Source organism: Phycodurus eques, chromosome 9, assembly GCF_024500275.1.
Source record: "Phycodurus eques isolate BA_2022a chromosome 9, UOR_Pequ_1.1, whole genome shotgun sequence".
NCBI classification, from domain to species: Eukaryota; Metazoa; Chordata; class Actinopteri; order Syngnathiformes; family Syngnathidae; genus Phycodurus; species Phycodurus eques.
In genome coordinates this window covers 15,973,604-15,990,837 of record NC_084533.1, presented here as the reverse complement: position 1 = coordinate 15,990,837, position 17,234 = coordinate 15,973,604, and the positions used below count along the sequence as shown (strand labels likewise).

Sequence of the window (17,234 nt, the reverse complement as noted above, 5' to 3'; positions counted from 1 at the left end):
TTGTTCTTTCTACAAACAGGATGTGATGAAAATAGACGTTAGGGAAATTTGAAGACATTCATCTTCACTTATATCAATAATGTAAGACACCAGATAATATTGATTTTTATTTAGTTATACATACTAACAGTGATTTGATTTCATGTGTCTCGGGGAAGCACTGTTGCACCTTCAAATACTATAGCTCTAGAATTAAAAAAAAAGTAATGCAATGTCCTGACAGAGGATCTTTCACGTGACCAGAAAACTGCCTTGTTAGTGTGCTGGCAACAGATAGTGACCACCACATTTTCACTGTCCTGTTGGTGGCTGGCCTTGTCACTGTGGCTTGTGAAAGAAGGCTGTGGAGATGCGCTTTCTTTAATCCTCCCCTCCACATAGCACTAGCAGGGTTTTGCGATAATCTCCTGAAGTGTCACCCTGATAAAAGGAGGAGAGTACACAAAGTATTCAAATACATGAAAAAAATATTCATGCATGTCTGCTTATTATGACCACTCTCACACATACACACAATTTTCCCGGCATGCAGGAAGAAGAAGAATAAAGAACATACAGTACACACCAAGGCACCAGTCAAGAAATGGTTATAAACATATAGTAAGGATCAACTTTTTTTATGGTTGAATTAACACAAATTTATAATAAAAACAAAAATACCTAACTAAAAACTAAAAACAATCAAAACCTTTAAAAAAAACAAAAACAGTTTAGAGCTTTTATAAAAAACTTCAAAACCCTTTAACCCATAAATACTCATATACTATACTGTAGTACTAAGTATCCCCCGAGCCGTTTTATAACATTATTTTAAAAAATAATGTGAAGAACTTCAAAACTAACAAGCTACAATAAGGGTTACATACCCCTGTTCGAATGGCAGGTTTTTTTGTGATATAGAAAAGTTACCATTAATGGTCACATTAATATGACCCATAACGTGTACAACTCCACTGATTTTTTTTCCCCCTCTTTTAGAGATGGGTGGTAGAGCTAAACAACTGAGATAATGTGGTTGCATAAGTCTGCACACATTTTTAGAAATGGGTTGTGGCTATGTTCAAAATTAATCAATAACACTCATGTTAAATTGGAGTCAGCACACACCCGTCAGAATTTAAAGTGCCTCTGATGAACCCCAAATAAAGTTCAGCTGTGCCAGTAGACTTTTCCTGACATTTCAATAGGGGTGTGTAGACTTCTTATATCCTGTGTAAGAATGAGAGTGCTTGCCAAAAAGTGAGCCTGGATCTGGATGCACTGCTGCCATTTATAAACAGTAGAAGCTCATGCTATTTTAACAGAAGAGATATAAAAGGAAAGGACTGAACGTGCTGAAGAGTGAGCCATCAAAATCGAACAAAGTACCCGTCTAACTATAAGTCAAAGTACACACTTTAATAGTCGTGTTTGCTTCATGTCAGTGTGGCCAACAACTGTCTGCTGCATGATACACAGCAGAATCTGGAAGTGGTTTCATCATTGGAAAATACTTTTGCAAAGTCAATATGAAGCGATGTGCTTATTTGGAAGATACTATAGAAATGTTCCCGGGTACTTCCTGTCTCTAGAGTTTTCAGCCAATCATGCTAGAGCTATAGAAAGGAAGTTGAGCATACAAGGGGAATTCTTAAACAGCTAAACAGAAGCCACAAACCCACAGTCCATCGCAAGGAAGTTACAGATTACCGCGGTCCATCGCCGACTGCGTGAGATACTCTCACACAATGCAGCAGAACAAACGGTTGAGGACAAAACAAAGCAGGGGGGAAGTGTTAGTGAACACGGAAGAAGACTTACGATCATCGTCTCTACCTTGATGAATTCGTGCAGGGAGGTGTCCTGCGTTTCCTTGAACTCTTTACGAATGTTGAAAAGGTCAATCTCGCTACGGGACACCATGATGCGGATCAACGCTCTGTCGTCTGTGCCGAGACCCTGCACACACACAATTACAACAGATATCAACTTTGATTTTACGAACTAATGTACACTATCTGGGCTAAAGTGCCGTTGGGCTAGACCTCTTAGCTCCCCCTCCCTCTCCAGCTGTGGGAAGCACTTTTTCTGTTCTGGCATGACTGTGCCTCAGTCCACAATGAACGAATGACTGATAAAGACATACTTTGATACATCATGCACCATCACTAAAATATTTTAACCTTATTTTGCTATTGAGGCCACGAATGCGTCTCGTCATATTCAATGCACTGTGCATACCTTCATGGCTTTGTACAAACGGTCTGCAAGATAAGAAGGCTGGTTCTTCACACTGCGAACTGCAAAGGAGAGAGACTATGATGAGGTGTGGTGAGTCCCAGAGGCGGGTGTTGCTGTAAAGCACTGATGGTTTATTGTTATTCATGTCAAAAGTCTTGCATTACCTATGGCATAAAAGGCATTTTTAACATCTCCTGACATTTCCTTCTTGATGATCTGCTCGATGTCCTTATTGGAGAACCGGACAAACTCCTGGAAAACTAATAAAGCAGCAAGTTATAATACCAAATTGGAGCCACTTTGCACTCGCTGAGCCCTGACTACATCGATTACATAGATCTACTGTAGAGTAAACCCTTGTTTATCACGGGGCTTATGTTCCAGAAAACCTCCGCTGTGAATGAAATCTGTGATGTAGTAACCAATTATTTATTGTGTTAGTATATATATTTATAAGTTTCTTATATGCATTCCAATACCAATTTGTGAAACTGCACTTAAGTGACAGGTGCAGGTAAATTATTTTTCAACTCGAGCCACACACATAACACAAGTAAACGCCTACTAGGCATGCCCTGCTTGAATGATGTGAACGACAGCTCATGCAGACATGGTGTGAACAGCCCATTTCCTGAGTTTACCATTAGCACTGCTACTCACACTCACCTTCCTGGCAATGTAGTCAGCAAAAAGCATTACGGGTACCCAGAATTCATTGTGGTGATGTTTTAAACTGCAGTACTGTAGTTGTAGAAAATCAAGCTACACTTTGCTCCTTACTTACATTTGTTCCTGTCGATATTGTTAAGAGTGTGTGCATTAGCTATTAGTATTTGGAAATCTGTTTCATAAAACTCTGACTGTGGCTTGTGTTTCAAACAGATAAGGTAGTCAGTAAGTTTTATTTACCTGCTAGAATTGATCTCCTGTGTGTCGCTGCCACATTTAAATCAACTGGCCTATAAAGCTGACTGAATCAGAGCTCTGCAGATGGGCAATTTGCACTACATTGACCTTTTTAAAAAGAAAAATCTATGATGTAGTGAGGGATTATTGTATATGAATCAAATTTAACATGCGTCTTACCTTTCCTTAGATGAGTGAAGCTCCTGGTGCACAAAATACTCATGAACTTCATTACTCTGTCATCAGAATCAGCATTACATGCATCAGCAAGTTCCTGTTGATAGTTCAAATGGTTTAAAGGTCCCATGCCAACAAAATAAAAAACAAATTCTACTGTTTTATGCATAACATGGTTTAAGTTTGACATCTATGCCATATGTTGATTGAATGCAAAAGGTAATAAATGGTATAACACTTGCAAAACGGATGATTTGAAATCGCTATCGTTGAGACGTAGTTTCGTCAATCAACATTCAAGTGCCTGCCCACTATGTGGTGGGTACCCACCCACTCAACTCAGCTGAACAGCAACACCACATTTCCGGGTTTTAAGCGAGTAAGTCTAAGCTGCTCCAAAGCCATAAAAATACAGTCTATAAAGCATACATATGTTGTGTTTTACAACAATACTTAACTATATTCCTAATTTATAATGTAACTGCGGATGAAATGCGAAACTTGCAATCATTGTCGCCAAAATGTCCACGAGCGATGAACATTGCGCGCAGGTTCAATTAAAGTGAATGGGAGCGGAGAACGAGCCTAAACCTCAAAATATCCTCCCCTCTTTTTATTTTCACCCACATCCCCTTTCAGCTCACGTTCCCTATTAGTTGGCCACAATGCTGCTTCACAATGATAGACCCCACATAGAAGGATCCAAACGCGATGCCACTATGAACGCTTGGCTGCCACAAGCCAAAAGACGCTCTGGTATTACCAAGGATTAATCAGAGCATCAACCACCAACTAGAATAGTTTGAAAAAGGACATCCAAGACATTTTCATCCCAAAATATCTTGCGAACCCCATAAAACAACATCAACGATTATGAAAAATTTTAAAATATATATATTATTGCATGCACATTTTTACCTTTCTAGATCCATTACGTATGAAACTTTTACTCACCTGAGCATCTGTATTAGCCCTTTCATAATCTGCAGGGCCATCTTCTCTTGCACCCTAAGCAGGGTGAAAAGGATACATTGTGTAATCGCACAGTAATGTTTTGCAACACAAAAGATATTTCCCATATCACCATTTCTCAAGGGAGAACAAAATGTTCCTGTCATTCAGGACTATTATTCCTCTTAGTTCTCTCTCAACCTTTAATGGATAAACTACATATGAAAAGTCCAATAAGATGGTGTCCTGAGGAGAGCATGGAAAGGATGTAATGATATTGCTAGAAGATCATACCACTTACTAATCGCATTGGTCTTACAGTAAATTATGCCAATGCTGCTCAGCCCTGATTTGCATAATACCTGGGTTGTGATAGTCTTTTCCTTGGACTTTTTGACATTTTGAAATCTTCTCAATTTCTAAAGGGAATAAGCATTACGAGCACAGTGGGGTAGTGAAAGGGATTTCTCTCTCAAAGCTTTTGGTTCAAATCTCGGCTCTGGCCCTCCTGTGTGGAGTTTGCTAGTTTTCCCCATACTTGCGTGGGTTTTTTCCGGGTACTCCGGCTTCCTCTCACATTCCAAAAACATATATAATAGGGTTAATGAAAAACTCTAAATTGTCTATAGGAAAGAATGTGAGTGTAAATGGTTGTCCATATGTGCCCTGCGATTGGCTGGAAACCATTCCACGGTGTACCCCACCTCTTAGCCAAAAGTCAGCGAGGATAGGCTCCTGCTCACCTGTGACCCGAATGAGGACAAGAACTATAGAAAATAGATGGACGCAATAACCCCAACTAGTTCTCAGCTTTTTGGAAAACTGTAATATTGTTGTTTCCACCACATCGTGTTACAATTGTGTCGAAATATGTAATGCAATGCATAATGATTAATAAGTGAGAGCGATCCTATTTGAACATTACCTGCACAAGAGAAACGAGGATGCGGCAGAAGTGACCTGATGTGTCAGATTGAATTGCTGACTCTAAAGACTTCTTATAGCCTGTGAAGTTGAGATGAGAATTAAGTGTCTGTCACATTTAAAATGATCCCAACACAAAGATGTTGTCATTCCTGCCAACAAACTCACCCTCCTGATAGGCAGCGTTCATGGCTTGTATTTCCTCATTGTTCCTGGTGACTAGTATCTCAATCAGCGCGTGTTCATCTGTGCCTGCGCCCTGTGGAAAATGGCGGAAACTCTCACAATGAAAGCAGTGTCTCGTCAGGTATGACAGCAGCAAAACAGTTTGAGTTTCACATCAACACACAGCCTATTGGGATTTTGCGTCATGGAACACACACAGCCAAAGAGTGATGGAATGGCACTAGTTCCTATTGCAACAGGAGACTTCATGCACTTTGGCCATTGTTGTGTAATTGAAGGTAGGTTTGACAGACGTGAGGGGGAACCGGGAATTAAAGCAGATCTCCTGAGACATGCTGCCCCCTGATGTGGTTGCATGGTACTCTCATTGACCTGAAAGATGCATGTGTTTATTATTTTTGCATGATTTCTCTGCCAACCTAAACACTATCAGAAGCGCTGACCTACATTTACAACATAAATTCTTTTTCAACTCCATTCCTGAGGCTTAACTGACACCTAGGGGTAGAAACAGCACGGAGCACATATCGACACGAGGGCACTGTTTTAGGGAATTTAGGGAGTTTACATGAATGAACTGTAGGTCAGCCCTTCTGCACCGTTGTCCATTTTTGACCTTTTTTGGACTTTGATGTTCTCCAATTATAAATCATATTTTTAAAAAATGTTCAAACCTGAGGTGTTAAAATGGTTTTCCGATGAATACTGAATGAATCCATGCATTGGGGTGTGAAAGACATAAAAAATACATTTGGGGTGTATTTACGCAACCAAAACCACCAAATGGAACCAGAGACCAAAGCATTATTATTGCACATGCAAGCTGCTTATGTCCTATTTCTAATAGCGTCGAAATGGCGCCATGGTGCCACTTTAAAGTTCAACTTGTTCAAAACTGTGTGGCCAAATTACAGCCCTCTAAGCTTTGATTTTAACTAATTGGTCTTTAAATGGAAAACATCGAAGTCCCAAAAAAATGTCAAAAAAAATGCACAACGGTGCATAAGGGGTGGACTACAGTTCATTCACGTAAACCCCCTAAATTGCCTTGCCTTCCCTTGCCTATATGTGTACATATATTGTATATAGAGTAATGTACAGTTTAGGCCAGTGTTCCCAACCTTTTCTATTCCCTGCACTCACTCTTGCACACCCATCAGTGTTAATGAATTGAGCTGAATTTATTCACGAGTTAGGCAAATGCATTTAAATGTAGACATCACCTCTATGGCTTTCCTCATCATTTTGGCATCAAACTCAGCTGGGGTCAACATAAGACCAATGATCAGTCTCTCCAAGTTTTTGGACAGTTCAGACTTGAGGTCCTTTATCAGATCCTGAAATCAGTTCACACAAAATTAACTCTGAACAGTTTTATTTTGATGCTATTACACATACAGTTTATATTGTAAAACAATATACGGTATATGTATCCATTATAATAGGTTCATAAGCAATCATCTCTTACCCTCCCCAATAGTGATTTGAAGGTCTGTCTGATCTCTTGTCTCTGTGCATTACTTCTATTTGCAACTATGTCAATAATTGCATCTTCATCTGTTCCTGTGGGACATGTTGACATTACAGTAATGTTAGTTATTCTATATACATTTTTTAAAATAAATGTTTCAACTGTAAAAACAAGGTTACATACCAAATCCTTTCATGGCTTTTCTTAAAGCTTGTGCATCAGCAGCAGGGTCAAAGTTGGGTGAGGGGACAACTGTTGGCCTCAGCTGGTAGTGGAATTGTAAAAATGCACAAATTAGATTCTGGTTTAATAAACACATCATGAGGTTGTAGGTCAGACAAGGTTTAATTCTTTACCTTGACAAAGATAGAAGTGTTACAATGGCAACCACACATACAAATCTTACATAAATGTACATTGGTCCCATGCTATTTGGTGAGTAGAATCAACATTCTGTAGCAGCTCCTTAACATTTTTGGAAAACATGAAATCTTTGTTAGAGGTTAGAGACCATGACACAGCCAACAATGAAATGGGAGGCCTGAAAATCCAATTTTTTTAGTCAAAACTGTGGAATGTGGACTCTTCCAAGATAAAGAAAGCAAAGCAAGAGAACATTAATGCAAAAATATACAGTAACTGCAATTTGCTGACTCTATCGTAGCCTGTTTTCACAAGGCATGCATTAAGATTATTTGTTTTCACTGCAATAAGGAGATTACTGCAAGGCCAAGCCAAACCATGACAACTGTAGTTGCAGCACAAAGGAAGGCCGAACCTTGACTTTGGTCATGGAACTTGTTTCCCACATCTTGTAGGCTATCTGAGCTGCTTCAGGGAAGAACTCGCCAGCTAAACTGCAACAATCAGTTTGACACAACACAGCACACTGAGTATAGCTGGAACCTCACTTGAACCACTTTCAGAAGGACTCTTACACTTCAATTGTGGGGTTGTGTTTTACCACCCCCCATCCGGTTGCTACTGTAATTTTTACATGATACATTTACTTACTCATCATCCCCTCCACATAGATTCAACAGAGTCCTCTTGTAATCACCCGATGTATCGTCCTGTTTGCAGCAAGCACAATATTGCACATATCAGTTATGTACTTATAAGTACTCATGCAAAGACAGGCTCTTCTGCTTTTCCATTACCTCGATCATGTTATAAAGTGACTTTTCATATCCCAGTCTGAAACACTCGCGAATATCCAACATGTCTATTTCAGAGCGACCAATCATGATCCTTATCAGTGTGTTGTCGGCTGTACCGAGACCCTGGTAATAAAGCACAGGTTTATTGTGTAGCCACAACAGTTTGACTTTGCCAGTGTGTTACTTATGTAAAGTTGACCCTGGGCTTCAATGGGAATGATCAGACATTTTACTGTACAGTATATTTACCTTCATTGACTTGTAAAGGCGTTTGGCAAAGAACATAGGAACACTGCGTATGCACTGGACTGCAAGACAACAAATGAGAGTTTGTTACTTCAAAATCTAATACTGTATGTTACATTAGTAGTTGCTGTATTTATAAGTAATTATGGTACTTATATTGCAAATTAACCATCTGTGTTTTGTGTTACACTACTTCTGCACTACGTTTGAGTTAATTTTACCAAAACAATCACAGAATTATTTAGGACATTTAACTTTAACACTTCAATGGCCTGTTGCGAGACAACAATGACAAAACAGACAGAAAAAAAAAACAGGCTTACTTCGTACCTTTGAAATTTCATTCTTTTTTCTCCACAAAATTAAATGTTTTTGTTTTTTTGCAGCCACAAATTACAATAAAATAGAAGTCAGTAGCTGAAAAAAAAAAAACACTCTCACTATCAACCCGGGCACAAATGTATTTTGTCTTTCTATTAAATATTTGGCCTTAAACAATTAAAAACAATGTACTGTGACACTAACAACAACATGTAACTGTAACAATTAATGTACATAAATGCAATAGTTTTTTTAATTGCATTATTTTTTTGTCTTACTCTCAACACTGTTCGTTAACACCTTCTTTCAATTACAACAGCAGAAGCTGAAAAATAAAGATCAGTCCCTCACCAACAGCAAGCATCAGTCTCTCGAAGTCTCCAGACAACTCGCTCTTGATGCTGTCCTCGATGGATTTCTCTGCAATCTTCTCGTATTCATCGAAAACTAAATATTTCATGACACATAGTACATTATGAAGGCATCTTATCTTTGAAATAATATAACAAAATAGACACGTGTTTTTTTTCATTGATTTGCCATTCTTTAGGGCTGCACGATTATGGGCTAAACGATAATCACAATTATTTTGACAAATATTGCAATCACAATTATTAATCACGATTATTCCTCATGTTAGGGAAAATATATGTATTCTTTTTGCACTACTGTTGTCAGTGCAAAATTAAACATTAAATAAGAATAAAAAGTACAATTTACCCCCACATTTCAAATTTACCATGTACTAACTGAATAAATATGCATTGCTATTACAGAGTGCAATCACAAAGTGCAACTCAAAGGAAGCATATACAGTTTATACAAAATAGGCAAAAAACTTTAGGTTTCAAGCACTGACTTTTCATTTGAAAATCCCCGTCAATGTAGTGAATGGTGGAAAACTGGTATGGCTCCATTGTTTTGCTTGACTGTCATGGTGGCAAATAACTTTACAGTTGTGATTTCCCTCTTTATTTACTCCTGGCATTTTTCATACAGTATAGGTTAGAGCTGTGCAATATAGAAAAAATTTTTATATCCTGATAACGATATACAGTATATGCCAATATAGTATTTTTCATTTAAATTAAATTGTCATTGTCTGTGCCCTGCAGTTCCTTTTTTGGAACTTGGGTGGCGCTTTGTGCCTCGCCTTTCCCTCTCTCCCTCCCCAGCAATCACCGCCTCCTCGTTCGCGCACCTGTTATCAGCACTCATCATTGCCTGCATATAAGCCTGTCAGATCCAGGAATCCCATGGCGGAGTATTTACGCTCGTTCGTGATACACTGACTGACTCTCGTGATTCCTTCTCCTTGGCTATTGTACTAATTGTACTAATACCCTTGTGTCCTCCTGCGTCCCCGGTGCTCCTTCCGTGTCTCCCGCTTCGCTGCCCGCTCCAGCCGCGCCGTCAAACTCTTCTACCTGCCCACGCTCCCGCTTCTTGCACCTTCCCTGTTCCAACGGACCACCATCACTCCCCTGATAGCCTACCCCCTGAGCTGTTAATTAATAAACCATTCTGATCTACTTCCTCCGCCTGCTTTTGGGTCCAGTCCTATTTCATACGATTACCAATCGTGATGTACGTGATATAGTTGGGAATTTTCTATTACCTTATTCTATTTGTTTATGAAACATATTTTTATAGAACACACAAAAGTAATGAAATATTAATAAAATAAATAAAACAAATGTCTAATGAATGCCGAGGGCCGAAATGGGTTGTGACAAAGCAACTGTTGGAACTTTTTTTTTTTTTTTTTTTTTTTGACACAATGTCACCACAGAGCCACCAAAGATTACAACATTTGATGTTTTGGCTTTATTCGTGTTTACATATCGTATATCATATATTTGTATTAATAAATTATATACATTTATTTTTGCACGAATGTAATATTTACAATGATATAAATGATATGATGACGAATTATAATATCCCCAAAATATACAGTGTATGAAACTGTTAATATGCATAATGCGTATGTATGTATTTCCATTGCATGTTGTCACTTGAAAATTATAGACATTAAAATAATGAAAAGTCAATGTACTCATCATAAGGTCACATTCTGCAGTCACATTGGAACAACGAGTGAAAATTGAGATGCGGCTCAGAAAATGGATGGATGAATACCAATTATTATTATCGTAGGGCTTTTCCTAACATATCTTATGCAGTGAAGTATAGTAGTAGAGTCTGAAATTCACATTTTAGACACAATCACACTTGGGGTCACACTACAAATGTCTAAATGCCGCATGTGCATGTTAATTCCCCTTGCGCGCACTCACCCATGCGGAGGTGGGTCACACTGCGGTTTCCCAGTATCATGATGAATTTGGCCTCATCTGTCCCCCACTGCTCTTCGCCAGCAGTATAAAGGTCCTTTTGTTGAAACGAGTGGGACAAGAGAAGGCAGGATTACAATAACACTTCATTACAGTACAGTCATAAATAGAGGTGCACGTTCCCAAGCCGAGAAGGTCAAATGTAAAAGAATTTCCTTTGTCGACAAGATTGAAAGCAGCTGATTTTCTTGTTTAATGAATGATGCGATGGTGGACACAGGACATTTGAGGGCTCCCGACAGTTTCAGGCCAGTGTAAACTTAAAGTACATAGGTACCTCTGAGGCGACACGGTGGACGACTGGTTAGGGCGTCTGCCTCACAGTTCTGAGGACAGGGGTTCAATCCCCGGCCCCACCTGTGTGGAGTTTGCATGTTCCTCCCATGCCTGCCTGGGTTTTCTCCGGGCACTGCGGTTTCCTCCCACATCCCAAAAACATGCATTGTAGGTTAATTGAAGACTCTAAATTGCCCGTAGGTGTGAATGGCTGTTTGTTTATATGTGCCCTGCGATCGGCTGGCAACCAGTTCAGGGTGTAGCCCGCCTCCTGCCCGAAGATAGCTGGGATAGGCTCCAGCACTCCTGCGACCCTTGTGAGGATAAGCGGCTCAGATAATGGATGGATGGATGGATGGAGGTACCTCTGAGGTAAAACACAGTGTATTCTGTGGCGCTGGTGGATTTGTAAATTGGTTTAATTTCCAACCATTTTTCCCATAGAAAATTCTGGTAACTCCATTTTTTTTTCAGACAGAATTGTCCCATCATAAAGCATTTACAGGTACAGACAAGCTTTTAGTAACATTCAAAATATAAACATAAGATAACCACTGGATAATAAAACTAAGATAAGTCACTCTGAGAAGAAGCTTGACAAATACAAAATGGAGAATCTGTCACATTGTTTAATCTGTATTCATGGAATTAATAAAGCCTCGTGTTATTTAACTAACTGTATTGTCAATGTTGTACAGAGCAGTAAGCTCAAACTTCCATTGCCAGTTCAACTGTGGTTATGGTTATCCTCTCCTTTTTTCCATCACGCATAAACTATTTATGGTGGGAACAAAAAAGCTATGGCAAAACAACTTTATTGAGTTAATTCTTAGATGCTCACTGAGCTGAAGTCCCTGAAAATTTGCTGACCTCTCGTGTGATTTTGATTGAAACTCTTGGAGTTTTAATTGACTTTTGAGACATATATTATTCTGAAAATGTTGGTTAAACTCTAAATACTGTACCACTGTTAGACTTTTTGATTATGTCATTTTCTAACACTGCAGTATATAAATAGTTCAGATTCTCACTTGTGCATCTTGCCCCACCAGATTTGCATCCACAACTCCCGACCCATCTCTGGTCCCCTGAAACCATGACAACAAGGTCAACAGGAAGCCACGAGGACGTATTGCTGATCATCAGAGGATTTACTTACTGCTGACCACATTAAACCCTCAGATAACTGACCTGAAGTAAAACAACCATCATCTTCTTAAAGTGACCTGACGTGTCGCCTATCACATCCTCCTCCATGTTTCTGCCGTAGGCTGGAAAGACATGCGGACGTCAGAGTAAAGATGTAAAAAAAAAACAACAACAACAAAAAAAAACAGTTTTTTTAAATGTGTGTGTCAATAATGGACAAAAAAAGGCCTCACCATCCTGGTATGCTTGAACCATGTCATGTATTTGTTTGTTGTTTCTCGATGCCAGAATTTCAATCAAGCTCCTCTCGTTGGTTCCAGCTCCCTTATGACAAGGGTAACATGTTTAATCGAAATATGACTCGCCTTCCCTGACGTTGGAGTTGGCTAAGTGTCTTACTTTGAGCGCATCTTTTATTTCTTTGGCATCGTGGTAGGCTGGTGCTCTCATCAGACACACAATGAGACGCTCAAATTTACCCGTCAGCTCATATTTCAGATCCTCAATAAGATCCTGTAAAAAAAGTGTTCTCACTTAGACAGGTTATTCTGGAAAACACATATGCTACTCACTCCAAGTTTGGGATACAGTGTTCAGCTTCCAGGCGAAATTTAAGGAGCAATCTAAATTGCACTATGTCCTTTACAAGTGAACTTAGATATACTTACCTTCCCTAAACTTGTGAATGTACAATTCCAACTGTTCAACGTTTCATGACTTTTTGACATTCTTGCTGTTCTAAATGTCAAAATTCACAACATCCATGAATTGACCAATACATTTTCAGCAATGTTCACGTCTATGCCATTCTGTCACTCATCCAGTTATTCTGTATCTCCGGTGCAACCTGATGATGACACTGTGGCACTCGAAGCTACAAAGTGAGACTCTGAACAGTTAGATGTGCATTAAAGGTTTTGAAAAGGTCAAATTAAGTTAACTTGTAAAGGGTAAAGTGTATTTTAAGTCCATCCTGAAATTTCACCCAAATATATCCCTAATGTTTTGTGAATTGACTATAAATATGATATGATGTACCTTTCCAAAGTTACATTTGTACGCCGCAATGACTTCCTGCCTCTGAGCATTGCTACGAGAGGTGATCAAGTCCAAAATGGCTTCTTTGTCACTTCCTGAGAAGAATATCATAAACATGCGAGTCAGAGACTGTGGAAAGCACCGAATTACGGGTATACATCATGTGTACAGTTTGCAGACACTCACCCATTCCTTTCATTGCATTGTAGAGCGCCTCAGCATCGGCGCTGGGATCAAAATTGGGAGCATCTGTTATTGTGCCTCTGAACACCTGAGAACAAATAGGCAGTTCAATTTAAGCATAACACAGTACTGTTCATGTGGCACATTTAATTGTCTATGAGTTTTTACTAGAATACAAAGATGGGCACATCATTCAATAAATATTACAAATAAATACATAAAAAAATACAAATTAACCAATATGAGATAATGAATTATTCTCTGATTGAGTTATTTAGAATGTGATTCTAGAAGGCTTGAGCGGCAAAGATTTACTCACCTTTTCTTATACTATATCAAAACTTTATTCGACCTCTACTGTAGCCCTGAGTGTTATATACTTATCTTCCTGTATGACAACAATTAATGAGGACTCGGGAAACAATTGCACATCTGCGTAATACAGCACATAATGTATCACTCTCCAGAATGCAACAAATGCATTTCCCAACAGATTACATCAGGTTGGGCTACGGCTATTTTGAAAGGACAAACTTACGCTGTACACAAAAACGTGTGTCGCTCAAATACACGATGCCTATTATGTTAAAAATGTATGTAAATGTAAAAGTAAAATAACAGATGGATGAAAAACACATAAGTAGTGTTGGGAATGTTAACCTTTTTTTTTATACAAATTGATTGAGAACAGATTTTCATTTGCAATGCCAACCTGGCTGCAGACAGCAGAGTGAAATAAAGCAAAATAAAAGAAGCAAAATAAGATTTAAAGAAGGGTTTAACTTTAAATCTGGCAGGACTATTAACCTGCTCAATACTACAGTACATTTAAATACAGGTACACCTTAGTATACCTCTGTGCTCAACAGAGCATAGTTTCTTTTCTACTGAAGTTATTATAAACTGTCAAAACAATAAATCAGTCGGGGGGGGGGAAGAGAAATGTGTGTTGGTTTTCACAGATCTGTTTGATGTTTTCTTGTATTTTTTTTTTCACAGCGCAATATTGCTGGGTCCCAAAAAATTACAGTCATTTTCTTTTCAAATATCCTGAAGCTCTACTGTATATGCTTACTAATAATTACACAAATGTAGACTTTGTGAAAGTTCATTGTCAAACTCACTATTGAGTTCCGCCCACCTATATTTCATCACCATCCCATGGATTTGGTTTTGCATTTGTAATCTTTAGGAGGCTCCTCTGAGTAATATGTGACTGGACATGAGCTGAAGCCATTTGCCGTGAAAGCTTTTGACCACTTGCAGCTGTCTGACCCCCCTTTACAGAAAAACCTCCAATGCATGTGTGTGTGTGTGTGTGTGTGTGTGCGTGGGTCTGTATGTGAGTTGGTGCAAGGACAAAGGGGTGGGACAGTGGGTGTGCAGCAAGGAGTCAGATTACACACAAAGCAGCTCCATTTGTGGGGGTATTTTTCAAATGCAATGAATACAGGTCCGAATTTATCAACAAGCCCCTGTGAAGACCATTCAGTTGTACCGCGTGCACATGATTTTAGCCCAGTGAAGAAGCTGCGAAGATAAATGCAAAGTCATCATGTGGTGCAGGAAAACCGAGTGTTCAATGCAGCAGCTGCCGTACAGATCGCTGCTGTTTTAGGGCAGTCAGCCGAAAGGCACTTTCCACTGCACATTCACAACCAACCGCCGCCCTCAGTCCCCACGACAGCTGGACAGCTTCACTGTCATAGCAACAGGGCTACCAAACAAGCCCCCAGTAGCAAGCTTTGAATAAAATCCTTAAAGTGGGCCTTGCATGAAGAATAATAGTCAGGGTTTTCATCTCATGCACACTCACTGGACACTTTATGTGGTCTTCCTGTACTCTCTGATGCGTTGTATGTAAAATGCTGTCCTGTTTGGAGGTCATGTATCTGACTTAATACACCTGTTTGATAATCGAAATCAATACTGCGCATTACTAACTTTGTAAACGCAGGATGTTGTGTTAAAACTCTGCAAAAATGCTACTTTAGGAAATTGCTCGACAGGCGTGAAGGCTGACACTCTACACCACAGTGTCAAACTGGTGGCACGGGGGCCAGATCCGGCCCCCCACATCATTTTATGTGGCCCGTGAAAGCAAATCAAAATTGCTCTTTGTGTTCTGGTGTAATGCCATTGAGATATTTGCAAGCATTTTTTGTTACCAATCCTACTTTGAAAAGAAATGTAATAGTCAAAAAACATGTTTTTATAGGCTTCTGATTTCAAAACTGTTTATTCATCAATGTGTTGTGTATACTGTATGTAATTACAGTATATGAGGTAATCTTTCATTTATATGGGTTCACAGTTGTAGCGGCCCTCCGAGGGAAGTCATAACTACGATGTGGCCCGTGACAAAGATGAATTTGACACCCCTGCCCTACACTGTTGCCTTTATGGTGGCAGGTGGCAGAAACAAAAAAGAACACTCCCACCTTCATTCATACAACACAAAATCCATCCATTTTGCCAGTTATGTGGTCCAATCCACAAGAAGATGACACAATGCGAGAGCAGAGTCCACTTACCATTTTTGAATTTGCTCAGCTGTGTCTGCACTGTGGAGGGTTCAATAGCCTGGGGCCTGCAGAGAAATCCAGATGACAGCAATGCAAAAACATTCCTGCAGTCAAAGGTGTCATTCCACTTTGCATTTACTGCAATTGTAGTCATTATTGTGACATGCAAAGAGTCGCCATATGTACAGGGACAACCCCTCATCTCAGAGGAAATCTCATCTATTCACTGCATTGCCTCACACTTGCTTAATGGGATTACTTCTTAAATCTATTGGAACACAGGAAACAGAACATTTCGAATACAATATATATATATATATATATATATATATATATATATATATATATATAATTCAAAACTGAGGCTTTGGAGACAGGAAAATCCTTCAATGCAGTAAAATGAACACGTCATCTTCATCTGTGAGTATAAGTAATAAGTATAGATAAGTAAACTTAAACTGGTTGAGGCCGACTTGGCAAAGCTTTAGAAAAAAAGACAGCGATCCCTATAACTTTTCATGTGCAGCACCGTTTGCTTTAGACACGAGTGAGTCTTTCCAAAAATAGCAACAGAATGCAGTCTAAGGGTCTGGGCCTCTACTGTACATACAGAGCCACGCCCTTCCCAGTACCCCAATCCTTATGCATCAATAAAGTAGTTCTCAATTAGAAATCACCTCCAAGCACGACGGACTAGTTGTTTCAAATCTTTTTAACCACAACTATCTTCCATGAGCTGCAACGTTTGCATGAATATACAGAAATAGCTGAGAACAAGTTGCGCTGTATGTATTTTCTCGGAAGGAGTATTTAAATCAGAATAGATTACCTGTTCAAGGGGGTTGTGGCGAAAATGGTGCAAGAGTGGCTCGATCTTTGCGGACCGTTACGTGTCCTCCTCTGGTATGACGCAGAAACTGCGGCGCTCGCACGCACGGCCTCCCCTGAACGTGCGCGCGGCCGGGGGGAAGCCACGAACAACAGGCCAATCTACAGGCGCGCGCATTACGCACAATTTTGCACGTTACTTTACGGATCTTTTTACGCCCAGTTGCTGCGCAAAAAGAACATGCAAGCCGAGTTGATTCCATCACGTTTTATCTGCCACGTTTTATCTGGCACATTCAAAGACATCTAACATAAC

General features: G+C 39.5%; 1 protein-coding gene across 2 annotated transcripts; it reads right to left on the bottom strand.

Annotated features, from left to right (window-relative positions):
• Window positions 1-94: 94 nt before the first annotated feature.
• On the bottom strand, window positions 95-17,023 carry anxa6 (annexin A6). 2 transcript variants are annotated; one of them, XM_061685952.1, is made up of 25 exons: window positions 16,920-17,023; window positions 16,100-16,155; window positions 13,569-13,653; window positions 13,383-13,477; window positions 12,744-12,857; window positions 12,578-12,668; window positions 12,387-12,466; window positions 12,227-12,283; window positions 10,863-10,956; window positions 8,914-9,009; window positions 8,245-8,303; window positions 7,996-8,118; window positions 7,850-7,908; window positions 7,614-7,692; window positions 7,019-7,100; window positions 6,833-6,927; window positions 6,588-6,701; window positions 5,347-5,437; window positions 5,180-5,259; window positions 4,258-4,311; window positions 3,307-3,400; window positions 2,385-2,480; window positions 2,221-2,279; window positions 1,801-1,938; window positions 95-420 (listed from the first exon to the last, which is right to left on the bottom strand). In XM_061685952.1, the coding sequence occupies exons 2-25, from the start codon at window positions 16,100-16,102 to the stop codon at window positions 361-363; spliced, it is 1,998 nt and encodes a 665-aa protein (XP_061541936.1). In that variant the 5' UTR covers window positions 16,103-16,155; window positions 16,920-17,023; the 3' UTR covers window positions 95-360. The 2 variants fall into 2 exon arrangements, with proteins under 2 accessions (XP_061541936.1, XP_061541937.1); XM_061685953.1 differs by having other exon boundaries at window positions 1,816-1,938.
• Between the last annotated feature and the right edge of the window lie 211 nt (window positions 17,024-17,234).